Below are 20,915 nucleotides of genomic sequence, written 5' to 3' on the forward strand. Positions count from 1 at the left end.
TTCCTGAAAAGCTGTTTGCAAATGGAAGTTGGTGTGTGTGTGTGTGTGTGTGTGTGTGTGTGAACAGACATATATTTAACACCTTAGTTTGCTATTCAAAGGAATGCATTCAATTCAGCTAAATAAATATTATATGAGTGATTATTATGTGCTGGGGATACAGTGACAAGTAAAATGCAGGCCTTGTCTTCAAGGGCCTGACTTACACTCCACTGTGGTTAGGTAAGGTTAGCACAGGGAGCTACAAGAGCACAGAGGGGGAAGGGTACCCAACTCAGGGTTGGGGCATCCGGGAATTTTTAGGGGAGGTGGCATCTGAGGACCTTCCTGTACACTGGAACATAATCTCAAGTCCTTTTGCAAAGAGAATGACTCTTCCCTAATTTATCCTTGTGGAAAAATGAGCTTTCACACCATGCTGCTCTGGATTCATTTATACAATCATGCAGCTGCACAAATACCGAGTTCCTGCCATGGGTAAGGCACTGAGTGAGGTGTTGCAGGGCAACCAGGGGGAGAAAGGTCCGGTCCCTGCCCTCAGGGAGTTTATACCACACCTACTCAGGATTAATTTATGTCTCATATAGGTCATTAATCCAGTGTGATCTGTTTATGACTGAACAGGTAGTTTATTATTCAGGTTGTAACTCCCTTTACTGAAAATACTGTTTATTCTCTTTCATCACCATGTTGTGGGGAAATCCGGTTCCAACTAACACAACCGTGAGCATATATTTCATCCAGGAGAAAAATTCAAGCGCACGCTGGCGTTGCCAGAGCTGTTTGCAGACCTGTCATGAAGCAGTGGAGGCCTGGATGGATCCTTAGGGTCGGTAGGGTCTGTGAGTATCTGGGGCAACCTGAAGACCCGGTAGCACCAGCAGTAAGTCATGCTTTCTTTGGCTATCATGGATAGGAATGCCTTCCAAACCACCTGTCTCTGCCCCAAGAAGGTGACGAGTCAGGAAAGAACAGAATTCCTGGTGAATTACGATAATTACACCGTGTTTAAACAAAAGATGGCAGGGTGTTTGAATGTCCAGTTGAGGTTCCCTTACCTTCTGTTCTCTGTGTGTGCAGTCCCTGTAGGAGCTGCTTAGACCCTTTAAGCGAAGATGCGTTCCCCTCTCGTAGATGGGGAACCTGAGGTACAAGAGGTGTCTGGTGGTGGTGTTGGGCACCTGGTGGTTTACAATCTGCTGCACGTCGAATCCAGCCCAGACTTATTATTCTGCCTTTCAAAGTCTCCTCTATATATGAACCCCTCAACCTCCCATTCGCTGCTTCTCAGAAGGGCCAAGCCTGAAGCATCCGCCTCCCGTTTTTTGCCAAGTTTCTCCCACTTCCTGAGCCCCTGCCCCCTTCTATCTTCCTGGTGAAATTCAACCCATCCTTCAAAGCCCAGCTCAGGTGTCACCTCCTCCCCTGGTTGGAATTCATCTCTCCCTCCCCAGCACTCCTTGGTTTAGCCCTTTCTCTCATTACTTTTCCTTGGGCAACAGGCTGAGCATCTCAGATTCTCAGTTCCCTCCTGTGTGCATGGGCATAACAGTAACATCTGCAGTAATCTTTAACCCCTTTCGGGTTGTGGACTTATTTGAAAATGTGATGAAAGCTGCTGGAAGAGCTACTGCTTACTGAGGCCCACTATGTGTGGTGTCTGGCCGGGTGTTTAGGACTTTTCCGTTCATTATCTCATGTAATGGTCAAGTCTCTCCAGCCAGGTACTGGTATTATCCTCACTTCACAGATGAGGAAAGGAGGCCCAGAGAGGTGAAATGCCTCTCCCGAGGTCACACAGCTAGTACTACTAGCAGAGCCAGGTTTACCATATGGCAGAGCGGGGGTCCTAATCACTGGACCCGCTCCAATGCCCGCTCTCTGCCTCCCTGGTCCGGGGATGGGGACGGGGAGAACACACTGCACGTCCCCTACAATTTAGGGGTTCAAGCACCTCCACTGCCACTCCAAGCCTTCGCCGGCAACCCAGCGAAGGTCAGCCAGGCCTTCGCTGGGTTGCCGTCTTAACGCAGGCCTGGCTGTGCCCTCGGCAGGGGTCTCGGTCAACATCTGGTGACCCAAACTCGGGGCCGTGGAGCCGGGCCGAGGGGTACGGGCTCGTGGCTCGAGAGCCGCAGAGCCGCGTCCCGGGTGCCGAGTCCCAGGAATGTGGGAGGGCTGGGCGGAGAGGGCGGGCAAAGCGGGGGCGCTTCCTCTGCCCGCCGGAGGGGAGCCGCCCGGGTGCGCGCGGGGAGCGCCGCCGCCCCCTCCCCGCCGCCCGGCCGGCCCGGCGGGGGCGGGGGCTGCAGCGAGAGGGCGGCGATGGGCCGCGGTGCTCGGCAGCCGCTCGGCCGGCCGGGGTGGGAGGAAGCGATGAATATTCAGAGGGGGAGGGGGGAGGGAGGGGGCTGAGCGCTCGCCGAGGCTCCCTGCAGCCCCATCCGCATGACGCGCGGAGGAGGCAGCGGTAGCCGCCGGAGCCGGGATCAGGGCGCCGCGCGCGGGGGGTGGGCGCCGCTCGCTCCGCCCTGCGAAGCCCCTGCGCGCCCAGGGACGCGTCCCCCCCGCTGCAGCCGCGCCAGGCTCCGCCGTGTGGCCGCCGCCGCTGCCGCTGCTGCCATGTCCCCGGGGAAGCCCGGGGCGGGCGGAGCGGGGACGAGGCGGACCGGCTGCAGGAGGAGGAGGCGGCGGCGGCGGCTGGAGGCGGCGACTAGGGCGCCGGGGCTCGGACGCACGGCGGGGCCCGACTCGCGCGTCCCGGGCACGTTCCAGGGCGCGCGGGGCATGAAGCAGGCGGCGCGGGAGGCGCGGCCGCCTCCGCGCTCGCCCCGGCTCCGCTGGGCGCTGCCGCCGCTGCTGCTGCTGTTGCGCCTGGGCCAGGTGAGCTGGGTGGGCCCGGGGGGGGGGGCGCGAGGAGGGTGGGGGGCGGACTGGCAGCCCCTGCACCTGCCCGGGTGCGCCCTGCCTGCGGGGATCGGGGGAGGTGGCGGGAGGTCCGCGTCCTCGGGGCCCCCCGCTGCTGGAGGCCGGCCTCGCGCGCCGGCGACCGAGCCCTTTTCCCGGCTGCCGCGTACGCGAGGGAGGGTGGTGGGCTTCGGGGTCCCGGGCGCCCGGAGCCTCCCCGTGGCCGGCCCCGCGCGGGCTGCAGGCCGCCTCTGGCCCGGCCCTGACCCGAGCTGGTCACATCTGGCCGGCGCGGGCCCGGCTCGCCAGCCCGAGGCGGCCGGAGGGGGCGTGTTTGCGGAGGGCTCCCGACGCGGAGCCGGGCGGGCCTGGCCGAGCCGCGGCCGACCTCCGACCCCGCCTGCGGGGGCCCGAGGGGCCGGGCCGAAGGGCAGCGGCGGCGGCCGCGGGGAGCCGGGGCAGGGTCGGGCGCCGGGCGGCGGGCAGTGGGAGAGGCGCGGGGCCTCCGGGCAGAGGGCGCTGCTTCTGGGGAAAGTTCCCAGCCTCGGGAGAAGGTGGCCACTCGCAGGCGTGCCTCCGGGCGAAGGTCCTCTTCCCGGAGAAGCTGCCTGCTTCCCTGGATGCTGAGTTCGTGCTTTGTGGGCGCCGGCTCCCCCTCCTCCCCGCCCTGTTTTCTAGCTTCGCTTTTCAGATAATGCTGTGCCTGCCGTTTTGGTGACGATCTTTCTGAAAGCGCTGTTTCCCCTTCACGGTGTTCCCACGGGGTGAGGCCGGGCAGCTGGGAGATGTCCCCATTTCACAGATAGGGAACTGGAAGGAGAGAAGTGAAAAAGCAGAATCACCCGGCCCTGCGGCGGGAGCTGAGCCAGCGGGTTCGTCCTCACAGCTTTCTAGGAGACTGCTAGGGTCTTGAACTCGCAGTGGAAAGGGCCCTGATGATACCCCTGTTGTGCATTTTGTAAAGGAAAAACCTTGCTTCTTTTATGCAGACAGCGGCTCTGAGGACATGATGTTTGAAAACCTGGGAAGTGAGTTACTGGCTGGGTATGGAACCTGGCTTCAGGGAAAACTGTTTTTTTTTTCCCAGGTCCCTTCCTTTCTCTTTCTTTCTTTCTTTTAAATTGAAGTGTAGTTCATTTACAATATTGTATTAGTTTCAGGTGTACACCAAAGTGATTCGGGTATACATATATATGTATGTATCTATATGTATACTTTCGATTCTTTTCCATTGTAGGTTATTACAAGGGAAAACTTTTCAAGCACAAATAAAAAGGTTGTCTGAGAGCAGAAACATCAGCCTTGGGGCAGCAATGCAGCCCAGCAGGCAGGACAAGAAGGCAGCTGGGGCCTGGGGGCTGCGATAACTCTCAGCACCCAAAGGACGCTCTGGTTGCCAATGTCCCCTCGCAGTTTTCCTCGGCAGGCTTTTGAACAGGCTCTCCTGAAGGCCTGGAAGGCTCTGTGACCTCCTGCAGAGAATATTGGATTAGGTGTCAGAAGACCAGCTCCAGGGCCAGGTTCAGGTTGGACTTGCTTTTCCGTCTCCTCCATCCTCAGTTAATAGCTTTTGTAGCATGGGACCACCTGCCCCATAGAGTTGTTTGAGGGACTTTCACTGGCCAGTGTCTGAAAGAGCTTTGTAAACATTAAAGTGTGTCCAGATGGGGTTAACGTTAACGTACAGTGTGTATGGACTGTCTTCTCCCTGACCCTGTAAGGAAATTCATGGAGAATAGTATATGAGATTAAAAAAATATTGCCTCATATTGAAGATCTCTTGTACCAAAGTTAATGCTAAAGAAGTACTTCATTTATTTTTAGTTTACTTTGGTACATATATATTTTATTATATTATTTATGGTTTTGCTTGGGCCCTGATGGTTGCTAGCTGTGCTTTGAATCAGCGAAAAGTTTCTTGGGTAAATTTATTTCTTGCCCAATCCTTCCTTGTGTTTCAATAGCATCTTGCCACGCTACACTTGTCCCCTATTCAGATATTTCCTTCCTCTCTAATTTGTCCCGTAGAAACTCAAGAGGGCTCTTTATTTCTCATTTTTGGATACATTATAAAATAGGAAGTCTAAAAGGCTCTCTGAAAAAGCATCTTCAAAATCCACATTTGACGGTTTATTTTGATATTGGCTATTTCAGGGAATCAGTGCGTTTTTGAGCTGGACCAGACTTCAAGATAGCTCAAAGTCCTTTTTCTTTGTTCTTTTGTTTGTTTCTTTTCTTTTTCTTTTTTTTTTTTTAGATAAGGCTATTGAGGCCCAGGGAAGACAGCGATTGGGCTGAGGTCACCTGGCAAGACTGTAGAGGAGCTGGGACTGGAACCTGTGTCACTTGCCTGCGCCTCAGATTTTCATGATGCTATTTTTTTGGCCATGTTTTCTCTTTGTTCTTAATTTCACTATAGGCACAGCCCTGCCTCACTGTGTACTCCTGAAACTGGGGGTGTAAATTGAGTTTTTCAAAGTCGAATCATATTTGAGATTGAAAGTCATATTTGAGATTTCTGAAGCTTGTACAATACATATAGGAAATGTGGGTGAAGTTATCTGACTGCCTCCCTAACACTTGGTTGGTTTTGTAAGGCTTGGATGGTGTGTGTTTTAAAATGGAATCGACTGTAGCAGCTTAAAAAATGGCCAAGTTATAGAAAAGATGAAGCTCTGGGCATTAATGATGATGGGTATGGAGGCCAGGAAGCTGAGATGCTGGAAGGCTCAATGCTTAGTAGGGCTGGAAAAGCAATTTTTTAAAAATTTATTTATTTTATTTATGGCTGTGTTGGGTCTTCGTTTCTGTGCGAGGGCTTTCTCTAGTTGTGGCAAGCGGGGGCCACTCTTCATCGCGGTGCGCGGGCCTCTCACTATCGCGGCCTCTCTTGTCGCGGAGCACAGGCTCCAGACGCGCAGGCTCAGTAATTGTGGCTCACGGGCCCAGTTGCTCCGCGGCATGTGGGATCTTCCCAGACCAGGGCTCGAACCCATGTCCCCTGCAATGGCAGGCAGATTCTTAACCACTGGGCCACCAGGGAAGCCCCAAAAAAGCAATTTTTAAACCTGGCTTCTCATTCCCCTTCTCCAAGACAGGAAGGATGGCCAGAGATGATTCCAATATGAGGACTTTGCTCGGTGCAGTGACTTCACCCATTCTTGTAGCATTTTTGCCCACTAATTTTGGTTTGCATGTATGTTTTAGGCAATGTGACAAAGCAGTTTTTCCCCCTTGCCTCCTTCTTTGGAGAAAAGCAGTCCTGACAGATTCTTTATAAAATCATCTTGATAGTGGGCTGCTTTAAAATGAAAAAAAAAAAGAACTGGTGACTGATAGCTGTTTTGTTGGTCTTACAGTGTTTTGGATTTGCTTTTCCTTTGTGTTTTGTTTCCTGGTGAATAATAGCTGTTTGTGTTTATTGTCTACTGTAGCTAATCCTTAAGCCCTCTTACCTACCTGTTTCATCCAGGGTACAAAAAAATATTTTGACTCCCCTTGAAATTCCTTGTTAAATTCTCATGGGCGTGACTTTAAATATTTTTGTTTTGCTTCAGAACAACAACGGAAAAACCAAACGATTATGTTTTGTTTGCAGACAATTTAAGAAAACAGCAAATTGGTTTATGGTTAGACTGTGACTTTGAGCCGACTTCAAGTTTAGCCCCACGGTAAAGATAACCACAGAACACCCAAGGTTTCCTAAGCAGAGAGAATCCTGGCTCCTGAGCGAGCAATTTCGGTCAGCAAAGAGGTTATTTAGCTCCTAAAAGTAATTTTTGCTTGGGGTTGAGGCCCAGGTAGAGTTGCTGAATGACTGTAAGCCTGGGTTTAGCCAGCACATCATCAGCAATTACTTACTTAGTTCATTCACTGCTTGGCCAAGGGAATTATTTTGAGTGTAGGGTAAGAGGCAATTTTCTGTGCATTTCCCTTCTAATAGAATGCTGCTGATAACATTAATTAATAGGTAACTTTATATGTGGCAGGCACTAAGGGTTTTAATGCATTATCTCATTTGACCATTGCAGAAATAACTGAGAGGTAGGTGCTGTTCATGGTCCCATTTTATTTTATTTTAAATTTTTTTTTTTTTTTAAATTTTGGCCACACCGAGTGGCTCGTAGGATCTTAGTTCCCTGCCCAGGGATCGAACCTGGGCCCCAGCAGTGAAAGCACTGAGTCCTAACCGCTGGGCCTCCAGGGAATTCCCTGATCCTGTTCTGTCCGGGAGAAAACTGAGGTTCAGAACTTACCAAAGACTCATAACTAGTATATGGCAGAGGTGGGTTTGCCATCTCTGCTGCTCCAGTTTACTGTCCTGTGCTGGAAGAATTCATGTGTTTTACAAAAGTCTTCAGTGTGCAACTAAGAGAGGAGGTGACACAGATGAGCCTATCTATGAAACAGAAAGAGACTCACAGACATAGAGAGCAGACTTGTGGTTGCCAAGGGGTGGTGGGGGGTAGGGGAGTGATGGAGTGGGAGTTTGGGGTTAGCAGATGCGAAGTATTATACACAGGATGGATAAACAGCAAGGTCCTACTGTATATCACAGAGAACTATCTTCAATATCCTGTGATAAACCATCACGGAAAAGAATTTTAAAAAGAATGTATATATAGGTATAAATGAATCATTTTGCTGTACAGCAGAAATTAACACAACATTGTAAATCAACTATACTTCAATAAAAAAAAAAAACCGAGGGGAAACAAACGAGAGGAGGTGACTGACTTGTGGTGAAGGACAGTCTTGTGGGGCCTGAACCCTCATGGGGTAGGGAGTCATTTTGGGTTCTCTGCATTCTAAACCCTGTAGCATCTACTCCATTTGTAACACAGACAGCCCAGGAACCCCCTTTCCTGCTCATGTTTCTTTGGGAGCCTGAGTATGTGAGGCAGGCCTGCTTAAGAGGAGACAGAATGGGATCTGGGATGGAAAGACCTGGGTTTAGGTCCTCGCTCAGCCAGTCAGTAGCTGCATAAACTTGGGCAAGCCACTTAACCTCTGTGACTCCTCATTTCCTTATCTGGAAAATGGGACTAATACTTCCTGCTTCACCGGGTGGCTGAGAGGATCAAGTGAGACAGAAGAGGAACTGCTCTGTAAATTCCGAGTCTCGGTTGCTAGTTGTGGCTGCTGCTATCTGCGGAGAGGAGGTGGGGCTTCAAATCATTAATTCATGTAACAAATATTTATTACGCGTCTCCCACACAGTGGTGCGGAATCACCCTAGTGGTGTGCAAAATGAACTTGGCTCACAAAACATTTTAGAAAAATGTTAATAATTATTTATTTTAGGGGAGCGTTAGTAAAAAAACTATAAGTGAGATGTCAAACCCGTGAGGGTCATGGCAAATACATTTGTTTAAACTTAATAAAAAGTTACGCTAAAGAAAAATATCGGGTACAGAATGATATAAATAAAGATGGTGTGGTTACGGCACACGTGTAAATGTGATAAATTGCTTACATTGGGGACATACTGGATGTGGGACAGGCATTGAGTGGAGGCCCTGGTGATGAGCAAGAGAAGCAGCCTGGCTTCGTGACTCTTACAGGCTGTGGGGCTGACATCATTCTCATCACCCCCAGCTAACCAGTCATAGGTGTGATACAGGCCGTGCATGTGATGTCTTTGCTGCCCCGCCACAGAAAGGGCTGGCACTGGATTTGCCAGGGAAGGAGTGGTCATGAGAGGGGCAGAGAGTCTCTAAGTGGAGGTCCCTGGAAGCTGCAGGTCTCTCAGACCAGAGGAGTCCACAGCAATTTTGTCACCTCCTCGTATGGCTTTCCAGTGGCTTTTCTGGTGACCCCTTGGAAGACGGGAGCTGTAGGAAATTTGTTATTACTTCCTTATGAGTGATAGGATTCCTTAATAGTCATCCTGTTGTCTCAGAATTTCCACGGCATGTAAATGCCTGGGTGACGGGTGGTGGCAATGAGACAGCAGATGGGGGGGCACTTTGAAAGCGAAGTAGTGTCAGTTCCCACAGAAGGTCTAATTTTAAACATGCAAATAATTTTCAGTTCCACTTTTCCTTCTTCCTGTTAGAGGGAAGCTGTCCCCTGTTGCCATTTCTGAGGCTTGAGCAGACAATGTCATTATCATGCCACAAACTATCTCCTTCTCCAGGGCAGGGATGGGGTGGTGTTTTTCTGAGTGCCTGTGCTGGTCCCAGTCTAGTGTTACTTCATGGCTTCTGAGCAAAGAAGTGAATGAATATTAAAACTCAGCACCAATACGGAGTCCAACACAGTGGTTCTTAATCTTTCAGGGGAGGGAGAGGTTGAAGACCCTTACAGGGTATGCAAAAGCGAAGAATCCTTTCCCTAAAAGAAATGCACATATTTACAATTTGGTATCCAATTTCAGGGGTTTCACAGACTCTTTAAAGTAGACCATGAAGCCCAGGTTAAAAACCCTCCAATCTAAAACTGTAACATTTAGAAAAATATCAGTCCTCTTCAAAGAGATAACCCTTCGGTAACCTTGGTTTCCTCCCAGGAAAAAAAAGTTTCTACGTGATGTAGACAAGTATCTATGTTCAGCTTTTTAAAAAGTTACATTAAAGGAAACATTATGTATACATTGTTTTCTACTTAGGCTTTTAATTTATTAATACTTAGTTATCTTGGAGATTATTTCATATCTGTACCCATAGTTTTAACTCATTTCTTTAAATGACTGCCTAATATTCTGATGTGTGACTTTACCATAGTTTATTTGGCCATTCTTCTGTCAATGGACAGTTAAGTTGTTTTTAGACACCCTGCCCCCCTTTTTACGAATCATGCTTCAGAGAGAGTCTTTGATACATACTTCTTGTAACCTTCACAGGAATATCCATAGGGTAAATTTCTAATTTTAGGATGGCTGGGTTAGAGGGTACATGCATTCAAAAATTTGATAGCTGTTAAATTTTCCCCAGTTTGTACCTGCATGCGTAGGCTTGGAGAGTGTCTGTTTCTCCATACTCTCAGCTGAATTGAGGATTGTTAAATTTGTAAATGTGTGCCAGCCTGAGAGGTAAAAAAATTGTATCCTGTTACTTTTAGTTATATCTTCAATTTTGAGTTAGTTGAGCATTTTTTTCTTGTTTTGGGCTATTTGCATTAATTCCTTCTTTTTGGGGGGGGCGGGGGTTAACTCCCTGTTCATTAAAAAAAAAAGATTGTCTTTTTGTTATCAATTTGTACAGCGCTTTGGAAATTGAGGAAGTTAGTCCTTTGTCTCTAATTTGTGTTTCAATTACATATATTTTCCAATTATTTTAGATGCAGCCCTTGTCCTTAGGAACTCAGAGATAAGTAAGACCCCTGGGTGATGAAGAGAGTATAGACCTGAGAGCCAGCCTGCCAGATTGGACTCCTAGCTCCACCATCTAACTAGCTGTGTGCTTTGGGCAGGTGCCTTAACCTTTCTGATCCTTGGCGTTCACATTTCTAAAATGCTAATAATAGCAGTGGTACCTCTCACACAGGGTAGTTGGATAAGTTAAATGGGATCACATTATATTAAAGTTCCTTGTAAATGGATATAGAAATGTAAGAACATTGCTTCATTTTCTCAAGAATTAGATTTTTAAAGTCAGGGCAAAAGGCCATAATTATGAATTGTAAAAATTGTGTTACAAAAATTTTTAAATTGGATTTAAGAGATTAAATCCACAATGGATAGTATACATACATACATATATATGTGTTTATATATATATTAAAATGTATAATGTGAAGCAGTGTAGGCTACTCGGCTAGCATAATTTAAATTATATTTCTCTTTTGACAAGTTAATATAATTGAATTAATATAGGTCAAATGAACAAGATATGACTGAAGAATGGCCAGTGTGGTCTTTGCCCCAAAAGAGCACAGGAATATTGACCATGTCCTTTAAAGCACCAGGGTCCTCCTTGAGCGTCTCTCTTTCTCTTGTGACCTGGCCAGCTCTGGCTGTGGCCACCTCCTATCTCTGGGGACATTTTCTGTAGGACCAAGAGGACTTATTTTATGCCACCAACTGAAAGTTTAAAGACGTAATCCTTGGCTCTAATTGCAGGAGATGGGAAGTTGAGGGAGAGTGTGTGGACCATGCGACCCTGTTTCCATGGCAGCAAGGTGATGCTGCATTTCCTGCTACTGGCTGAGGGGCTACTACGTTTTCATGTCCTTGTGTCATGGCGGTTATTCCTTCCCCACTAAGCATGGACCACACTCGTGGTCTTATTTTGCCAAGACACTGGCATACTTTACTACTTACAAAAACGAGAATATTATTTTTACCTTACAGTTTGCAAGGCCTTCAACATATATGAACTCATTCAGTTCTCATAGCATCCCTGTGAATTTGTCATTGTTATTCCCATTTAAGGTGTGGCTCAGACTCTCAGTGACTTGTCCAGTCCATTTCAGGTGCCATCTGTCTTTTGCACAATAATAATGTACATTCATTGTGTAGCCCAGTTTTTAACATTAGTCAAATTTAGAATTAGCTTTCAAGAGGCAAATGGGGCAGTTGAGTCCCCTAGTTTGGTTCATACATAATTATTAGGTTGAACCATATGAAATTACTGTTTTTGGTCCTCTGATACCGGTAGTTGTATATGGGTCTACCTAATATGTCCCAGAAAGTGTTCTTTTAAAGTGTGGTTTAGAAAACCAAATCATAGACTTGCATGTTGTAAAGCAGTATATTTAAAACCATGGGTCATAAAATCAGTTTAGTGATTTTAATAGATAGAATATTGATTTTAATAGAATATATTCTATTCTATCTATTAAAAATGATAGAAGAGAAAATATTGGCATCTACTATATGTAGGAAGGGTAAGTATTCCTTTATGAAACTTGTTTCAGTTATATATATGTGTGTGTATGTGTGTGTGTATGTACTGAATTGCATATAAATTGAATTAATCATGGCGTCAATCATTGCCAAAAAACCTGGAAGCCATTATTATCGGGAATGGAGTGATGGAAGGTGTGCGGTGGGGGTGGGCATGGAGGTGGTGTCTGTTTCCAGGGACAGTGGAAAACCAGTATAAAGTCCCCAAATGTGCATAATCAGTGCCCCCGTATATGACTGAAAACCATTATGCGGTGGCTGGTCCAGGAAGGCCCTTAGGAGGAGAGGGGGTTGACTGGCAACTGAGGAGGCCTGACTTTAAGTAGTTGCCCTTCTGGATAATTCGGGGGGACCACCTCAGTGGGACAAGCTATTGGCCACGCTCTGCGTTCTTTGGTAAATAGGTTTGTTAGGGAGCTAACAGTTACCGTCCAGCGTGTTGTCTACTTTGAATGAGAACTTAAGACTGTCTCAGGGGAGCTGAGGCGCTGAGGGCTTCACCCATCTGGTGGACAGTGGAGGACTCAGACTCACGGCCTAGACGCTTGTTTTTTTTTTTTTTTTTTTTTAACCTCCAGGCCATGCTGCCCTTATTCCACTCATGGTGATCTGCACTGTCGGGGGGCTGTTAGTGCAGTTGACTGGAGGATCCTGATCCAGAGATCGATTTGATTCCCCTATGAGTCAGTTCTGTTTTTTTAATATAAAAAATTTGAAAATATAGATAAATAAAAAAGAAAGCAGGGCCTTCCCTGGTGGCGCAGTGGTTAAGAATCCGCCTGCCAATGCAGGGGACACAGGTTCGAGCCCTGCTCGGGGAAGATCCCACATGCCGCGGAGCAACTGAGCCCGAGTGCCACAGCTTCTGAGCCTGCGCTCTAGAGCCCGTGAGCCACAACTACTGAGCCCACGTGCCACAACTACTGAAGCCCGCACGCCTAGAGCCCGTGCTCTGCGACAAGAGAAGCCACTGCAGTGAGAAACCCGCGCACCACAACAGAGTAGCCCCACTCGCCGCAACTAGAGAAAGCTCGCGCGCAGCAAGGAAGACCCAGTGCAGCCAAAAATAAATAAATAAAGATAAAATAAAATTAAAAAAAAAAAGAAAGCAAAATTATCTGTAATCTCCACTCTCCTGGAATTAACTCCTGGTACCATTTTATGATGGGTGATCTTTGTCTTTTTTTATGCTTGTTCTATCTATCTCTTTCTCCTAAAATAGGATTCCTTCCTACATATGCTTTGTAATTTATATTTTTCATTTTTTTTTTTATTGGGTTAGATGCTGGTACCGCAGGAGGTCAGAGCATAAACATGAGGCTTCTTCCTGGAGGGTCACTGTTACTCAGTAGAAAGTCTTTTGAAAAAATTTTTTTTTTCTTTAAACAAACAAACAAACAAACATAGTTGCATCCAGAAAAATTTCAGCAAATACAGGAGACAACAAAGAAATCTGTACCCTGCAGACCCTCTGGGGGTGTGAGTTCACTCTCCTCTGCTCTTCTCAGGGGCATTTTGTAAAGTAGTGATAATATGTTGCAAACATTTTTCCCTTGAGAGTAAATATTCTTCCCTTCTCTAACTTTCAGCTGTTGCATCCCATTGCATTATATGGAGGTGCCTTAATTTATCTCATTCATCCTGTTGTCTGGTTTGTTTCCAAAACTTTTTGCTGTAATAAAGACTATTCAGATGACTTTGTGATTAAATCTCTGAACACATCTCTGATGATTGCCTTAGGATAAGTGAAGATAATAAAAATAGTAGCTACCATAGGTTGAATAGTTATTATGAATTGTTGTCAGCACTTTGTATGTATTAACTCGTGTAATCCTATGATGTAGGTACAGGGAAGGAAACCGAGGCCAGAGAGTTATAATCTGGTCCATGGCCACACACTGTGCCAGAACCTCAGCCAGCTAGTGGTGGGTTTCCTTGGGGACACAGGGAGATCTGGGAGGATTGCCTACATGGGCCAGGGTGTGTGTGAGTCTCCTGGAAGGACAGCAGGCTTGAGGGCCATTCTCACAGGTGGGAGGGTCATCTTCCTGTGGGATGGGAGGCACATTGATACTTGCTGCTCAAGTGCCAGACATGGCAGGAATGAAATGCTTCCCCACACCACAGAAGATAAGAGTGATTTTGCTGTGGATTTTAGGTCCTGGAGCCATAAGTGGTAAAGGCTGCCTGAAACTCTGGGGCCTTGGCCCAGATCAAATGAATGAAATAATGGCATCATGCTGGGGTCTTGGCTTTCCTGTTGTGAATGAATTTGGATTTCATAGAGCTTGAAATTGGGCATGGATGACATGCCTTTAGGGTGTCCCATAAGAAGAGAAGCATGGAAAAGGGCGTGGGCTTTGGTGTCAGCAGAAGCAAGGACCCAGATCTGTGTTCTTCTCTACAGCCATGCCTTGGAACTTGTTACATCATCTGGAAAATGGGTAATAATTGCTGGGCCACATGTTATTAGGGTTAAATGAGGGAAGGTGTGTAAGGCACCCAATCTGGATTGTGGCTTAAATGTTCGCTCCCAGCTCACCCCTATTAACACAATGCCTCCTGACTCTGGGGCTGCAGTTGCCATGTGCCCAAGGTTAAGGAGACTTGCTGTGCAGGTGTTCAAACAACTTCTGCCTTAGTGCCCAGGAGTATTGTTGTCTAGAGTGGTCACCAAATCCTACCGTGTGAAGAGAAATTGTAAGGGTGCAGGACAGGAGCTCTTATTTAAGATGACATGTTGGCACGTCTGAAGATGTGGGCCTATATTCACTTTGAATCATAACGATCTCTAAAAGACAATAATGTTAATTAAGCTAGAGCAGGAGATCATGAGAGAGAGTGGGAACATACAACCAGCCAAAGCCAGCCTTTACTGGAGGAGAGTAATGGTCCTGTTTGTCTTTTCTCCATGTTGTGAGGCCATCCCAATCCATCAAATCCTTGCTTCAGGCAGGAAATACTTAACCAGCACTAATCCCCTCTTTTAGATCTGGCACTCTCCAGCCTAGCCTGTCTTTCTTTCTTTCTTTCTTTCTTTCTTTCTTTCTTTCTTTCTTTCTTTCTTTCTTTCTTTCTTCCTTCCTTCCTTCCTTCCTTCCTTCCTTCCTTCCTTCCTTCCTTCCTTCCTTCCTTTCTTTCTTTCTTTCTTTTTGAGATTATTGCAGACTTTATAGAAAACTGCCCAAGGGAGATCCAGATTTCCAGGGTGGGGTGGGAAGGCAGGCCTCCAGGCAGTATGTTGAAGGAGGGTGACTTCCTGTGTGCAGAGGCAGCACAGGCCAGCCATTCTGCCTGACCCAGGGGGTGGGAGTCAGGGGGAGGCGGCCCCCTCCCCCTCACCAGTTGTGCTTTGGGATCATGCAGAAGGCAGGGCGCTGAGGCTCTGACCCTGGATAGGAGGGCTTGTCCCTTCCTCTTCCAGAAGGTATACGGGGGGTGGGGGGGGGCAGCAGTGGGGAGGTGGCAGCGAGGAATCTCCAAGGGAGAAGAGTCACATGGGTGGGAAGGAGCATGTGGCCAGCAGCTCCCAGCCCTTCAGAGCCCCCTCCCGCTCCCACCTCTGTGGCACAATGGGTCAGGTGACCCTGGTTGTGAGGCCAGACCAGCTACTTTGCACCCCCAGGACTCTCTCCTCCAGGATCTCCCATGGGGATCTGCTAGTATGGTTGGGGGGTGCTTCGCATCTGTGCCTGTTTTGCAGGGCTAGAGAGCTCATCCTAAGAGGAAAGGGGGCTGGGCATATCCCAGGGATGGATTCCTCACTGGGCCCTGACCCAGTGAGTGGAAGTGTGGGTACTGAGTGCAAGTGACGGATGTCGGAGGAATTGAGAGCCTAAGACCTGGGCAGGGGGATGAAACTCAGATCGGGGTGAAGAGCTGAGAGTTTGAGATTGGGGACAAGGACTGAGTATTAGGGTATCAGAGCCGAAAGTGGGAAAGGCTGAGGATCAGCTCCGCGCTAAGGCTATAAAGGGGTGTGCCCGTCCCTGGGATGGGAGAGATAGAGAAGAGCTGAACTCCAAGCCTGGGCCAAGGAAGGGAGGGGCCTGAGCTAGAGCTGGGGTGGTGGGTGGTATGAAATACATCCTCAGATTGGGGGAGGGTGCTCAACCCTCAGACTCCCGGGATGTAGGTCTCCATACAGGATGGAGGGTTAAGAGCTTCGAAATGAGAAAAAAGGCTCAAAGTCCACAAAAACCTTCTGGTGGGTTGCTCTGCTTCTGAGACCAGAATGGGATGTGAGGGCCTCCGAGCCCTTGAAGGGAGCTGAGGGCTGCAAGCTGGAGTGTAGTCTAGGGGGATGTTTCCTGCTGAGAGGTCTGGGTTCAAAGCACAGGGTAGTGGAAGCAGTCCCAGGGCCTTCGGATTGAAGGACAGGTTCTCTGGGTGAGTCTTGAAAGGGGGAGGGGGCTTCTGGTAGTTCAGGAGGGCTGTCAGAGCTTGGGATGGGTGGACCGGGTTTCTGGAATCAGAAGAGAGAGTCTCTGGGTCTTTGATGGTGACAGCTCTCAGAGGCTGGGGAGGGGGGGTACAGCTTGGGGCCCCTGGGTGGGGGAGATGCCATAATCCAAAGGTCTCAGATCGGTCAGGGGTAGGTCTCAAAGCCCCAAACTCGTGGGTGTCTCATACCTATGGCCTCGGCATAGGCCTTGGGTAGCCTGTCTTTCTTAGTTTGCTATACCTAGCCCTGCTGCCTATAGCTTGGCCTCCTCATCAAGCACCCATCTTCTGACTCCATGCCTCAATCCATTCCTCAAGATCATCTCCTCCTGCAAACCACTGTACCCAAAACCATCTCTGATCCTGCATCCTTATTATAGTTCAGACCTGACGCTGAAATTGTTTTCATAGCTCAGACATGTGCGTCTCTCAAATCAGTCATAACGTCCAATTCAGCCTCATCGTATCTGGCTACTGGGAGTCCATCCCTGTGAGGGCGGACATCGGATAGCTTGAAGTCACTTTGGTTGATCGTCTTATTCTGGGCTTGTTCCTGGGACTGAGAGACAGTGTGTGCAGTGGTTAAGAGCTAGGGCTCTAGAGGAAGAAGGCTGCTTGGGAATTCCTTGTTTTACCATGTTGTTTAACCTCTCTGCCTTATTTGCTCATCTATGAAGTAGTGGTGATTATATGACTCAGCTCTAGGGCTGTTATAGGAAGTACATAAGATAAGGTATGTATTTAGCACATATTAAATATCAGTAAACATTGCAAAAAAAAAAGGATCACGTGTTGGGTGGGGTTAAGACTCAGACCCTCAGCCTCTGTCTGACCACAGAGTTTGTGACCAGCCTTTTGATTTCCTTTGGAAGAGACACATGTAGCGCTTAGCCTTTGCTGTCCCCTGTAATCTAGCATTTTGGCTTTGAGCTTGTCTCCCAGTGTGGTTGGGGACAGCTTCTTTTCCTTTAGAGCAGGGTTTCTCAACCTCATTTGGGGCCTGATAATTCTTGTTTGGGGGACTATCCTGTGCCCTGTAAGACGTTTAGCAGCATTCCTGGCCTCTGCCCGATAGATCCCAGTACCCACCTCCCCCAACTTGTGACAATAAAAAATGTCTCCAGTTATTGCCAAATGTCCCTGAGGGGGTAACATAGTCTTAGTTAGTAGGGGGGCCCAGCTGTCCTTCCATGCCCAGGTGATTGTGTCACTGACTTCCTCTTGTGAGACAGTAGATCTAAACTAACAAGCACATTTATAGATGTGACAAATAGCCACATTGCTAGGTCTCAGAAGAGGATTCACGTTCCACCTCTGCTTATTCAGTGAGTGCTCTTTAGGGATGCTGTGATGGGGCAAGCACTGTACTCCCGGGCCAAGCTCCCTGTGTCCCTCCCTGTGTCCCTCCCTGTGTCCTCCTCCTCCTCCGCAAAATGGGGAATAACTGACACTTTTCCCACCCTGCCCGGTGGGACAGGAAGCCAGTGTTAATGTGATATGTGTGGTGCTGAGCTCTACTGCAGGGGATGTGAAGTTGAAGGAAAGGCTTAGTGTTTATTAGGAGTGAGGCCAGATATGCCAAGTTCCACACAAGAGATAGACCTGGGTCAAAGGGAAATCCCATTACAAAGGGATTCACTGCTCAGTTCCCCCTCCCACCACCTCCCTGGAGCAATTTTCAGCCTTTAGAGTGTTTAGAGGCCCCAGGGCACAAGCCTAGAGATAATGCCTTCAGAGCCAGTGACAGGCAGCCCAGCAGGAATGAGGCAGGAGGAAGAACCCGGGAAACCTACTGAAACGGTGGTGCCACGGTGCCCATGGTGCCTGCCCGGGGCGAGGAGGGTCGGCTTTCCGAAAGCTGGGTATTCACACAGCTGTTCGGGAACACATCACTTTGTGAAGCCAAAAAAGGGCTCCTCGCTCAGTGTTGGTCACACCTGGTTGGGACACACTCTTTTTAGGGGCTCTAGTCTTTTACCCAGATTCCAGCAAGTTCTTCCAAGCTGTCCACTGTACTGTCATCCACTGTGCTGGGCTCCCTCTTCATCCTTTTAATTATGGCCATTTTAGCACTGAGGCACAGAGAGGTGAAGGGACTGTTCCGCCGTCATCTCCTTTCTGCTGCTTTGTGATCAACAACGATTTAGTAGCTTTCAAGGCCTGCATTTTCTCTTGCGCCAAGTGGGGACCATAAATACCTCAGAGGATTGTGATTGAGAGTCCATGAGGAAATGCACGGGGAGCCCCCAGCATGCCCCAGCCAGGCATGGTGACTGGCATACAGGAGGTGCTCCATAAATGCCAGCTGGCGTCATTGTTATCGTCTCAACTATCAGTAATAGCAATGGGGCACCGGCTTCTATGAGCTTTTCCAGGAGTGGGACTGGTTTGCCCTGATCTAATCTTAGAGTCTGTCTCAGGCCCCATTCAGTAAATGTTTGGGGGTGCAGCTACTTGGAGAGGGGGAGAGATGTCACCTGGGGAGGACAAAGAGACTGAGATTGAGAGAATAAAGCAAAATAAAGCGAAACCTGCCCTCAGGGATAGAGCATGTGATCTCCCGGTCAAACCAGCTGAGCTCATTGCCGGGCAACTTGGTAGTTAATCATTGCTTATAGGAAGATAAAAAGGATTATCACCTCAAAGAATGTCAGAGCGAGAAAGGACCTTAGGGACAGTAGGCTAGGGAAGACAAATGGGTTGCAGTCTGTGTCCGTTTTCAAGTGATTGATAGGGGCTGCTCCAGCCCTGCATGGAAGGGATTCTTAGACCACTTGGAGTGGCCTAGCTCAGCAGGAGAGAGTGCTGGGATCAGTTCGTGATGTCTGCCATGGCCACAAAAAAGGCAAGGGGTGGCACACAGGCTGTTTTATTTGCTGTCTTTGCTTCCAGCTGGGACACTGAGGCCTAAGATTTGCTCACTGAAGGGTCACCCGGCAAGTCAAAAAACCACAAAAATCTCTTTTGGAAGGGATCTTTCAAGGGTATCCAATTTTCGGGTTCATCTCTGAGAAAGTGATTTTTGCTTGACTCTCTTTAGCTAGGAGGAACTTGCTATCTCAAAAGGTGTCTTGTTCTGTCCTTAGGCACCTCCCCTGGGTAGTACTTACACCATAGAGGGGGAGAAGGCCTTAGAAGACACTTTTGGTGGGCTCTTCTCCACCGTGGCTGCACCTGGGGAGCTTTTAGAAGATACTGATTGGGGGAAAAAAAAAGAGAGAGGGAAAATACTGACTGGAGGCTCCCACTCCTGACCAGTGGGATTTGAATACCTGTGTGGGTGGGTACACACCATCCCCGGCATCATTGTTTTATTTTTATTTTTCCAGACTCTTCATGTGGTATTAATGTGTAGCCAGGGTTGAGAACCACGGAGACCAAACCTTTTTTTGGAATCAGAGGCCCAGAAAGGGTATGATTGTCCAGGGTTATATAGGGTTAGTGACACAAGGAGAAGGAAACTAGGGTTTCTTTCTTTATAGAGTGCCAGCCATGTGCTAGGTTCTTTTACTTTCATGCTGAGACTCTTCTCTCTTTTTAAAAAAAATTAATTAATTAATTAATTTTTATCTTTGGCTGTGTTAGGTCTTTGTTGCACATGGGCTTTCTCTAGTTGCGGCGAGCGGGGGCTACTCTTCATTGCGGTGCATGGGCTTCTCATTGCAGTGGCTTCTCTTGTTGCGGAGCACGGGTTCTAGGCACGCGGGCTTCAGTAGTTGCGGCACACGGGCTCAGTAGTTGTGGCTCGCGGGCTCTAGAGCACAGCCTCAGTAGTTGTGGTGCACGGGCTTAGTTGCTCCGCGGCATGTGAGATCTTCCCAGACCAGGGCTCGAACCCGTGTCCCCTGCACTGGCAGGCGGATTCTTAACCACTGCGCCACCAGGGAAGCCCTGCCCTGTTTAGATAAACGGAAGAGTGAACAGCCACGGCTGCATTTCAAGTGGCTGCTGTATTGTGAGGTGGGGAGGCCTCAGGGTTGATGTGAGACTGAGAAGCCTCAAAATGAGTTTGGTCTTTTTTTTTTTAATTTATTTTTTCCTATTTATATAAGAGTACTGTAACAATATTAAAAGAAATTTAGAAACTGGAGAAAGGAGGGGACTTCCCTGGTGGTGCAGTGGGTAGGACTCGGCGCTCCCAATGCAGGGGGGTCCGGGTTTGATCCCTGGGTCCACATGCATGCCCCAACTAAGAGTCTGCATGCTACAACTAAACGTGATGCAACTAAGACCTGGCACAGCCAAAATAAATAAATAAATATATATTGAAAAAAAAAAAAAGAAAAGAAACTAGAAAAAGGATAAAAAAAAAAGTCATGTATCTCTCCTCATCTCAGAACTATTGTAATTTTAAAGTAGTTACAACTACGATTTATTCCAGGTTGTTTCTTACTTAAAATAATTGTGATCACAGACAAGGACAATTTCAGATCCTTTAATGCCAGAAGGCTAAATGAAGAGCACATTTTTTCCATGGTGATAAATGGATGATAGAACCATAATTTTTTTATAGCTGCAGGATACTGCATGGATTGGGTGTACTGTAATTCACTTAACTTTTTTCCTATTTAGAGATTTAGGCAGCAGCCAGTTTTTCACTGTTATAAGTAATTCAGGGATGAATATCTTCACGCTATCACTTTTTCTGTGAAACAGAAATGATTTCTTCCAGATTAATTTCCAGGCATCTTTATACTCTTTGACACCACTTGCCAAATGA

At 47.9% G+C, this 20,915-nt stretch overlaps 1 protein-coding gene across 1 annotated transcript in view; it reads left to right on the forward strand.

Moving 5' to 3' along the window:
• The first annotated feature begins 2,445 nt into the window (after nucleotides 1-2,445).
• Nucleotides 2,446-20,915, forward strand: part of PTPRJ (protein tyrosine phosphatase receptor type J) — a 164,729-nt gene continuing 146,259 nt past the window's right edge. The window contains exon 1 of the mRNA XM_068556119.1: nucleotides 2,446-2,880. Within this exon, the coding sequence (XP_068412220.1) occupies nucleotides 2,446-2,880 (435 nt within the window). The remainder of the gene's footprint in view (nucleotides 2,881-20,915) is intronic.

Source organism: Eschrichtius robustus, chromosome 11, assembly GCF_028021215.1.
Source record: "Eschrichtius robustus isolate mEscRob2 chromosome 11, mEscRob2.pri, whole genome shotgun sequence".
NCBI classification, from domain to species: domain Eukaryota; kingdom Metazoa; phylum Chordata; class Mammalia; order Artiodactyla; family Eschrichtiidae; genus Eschrichtius; species Eschrichtius robustus.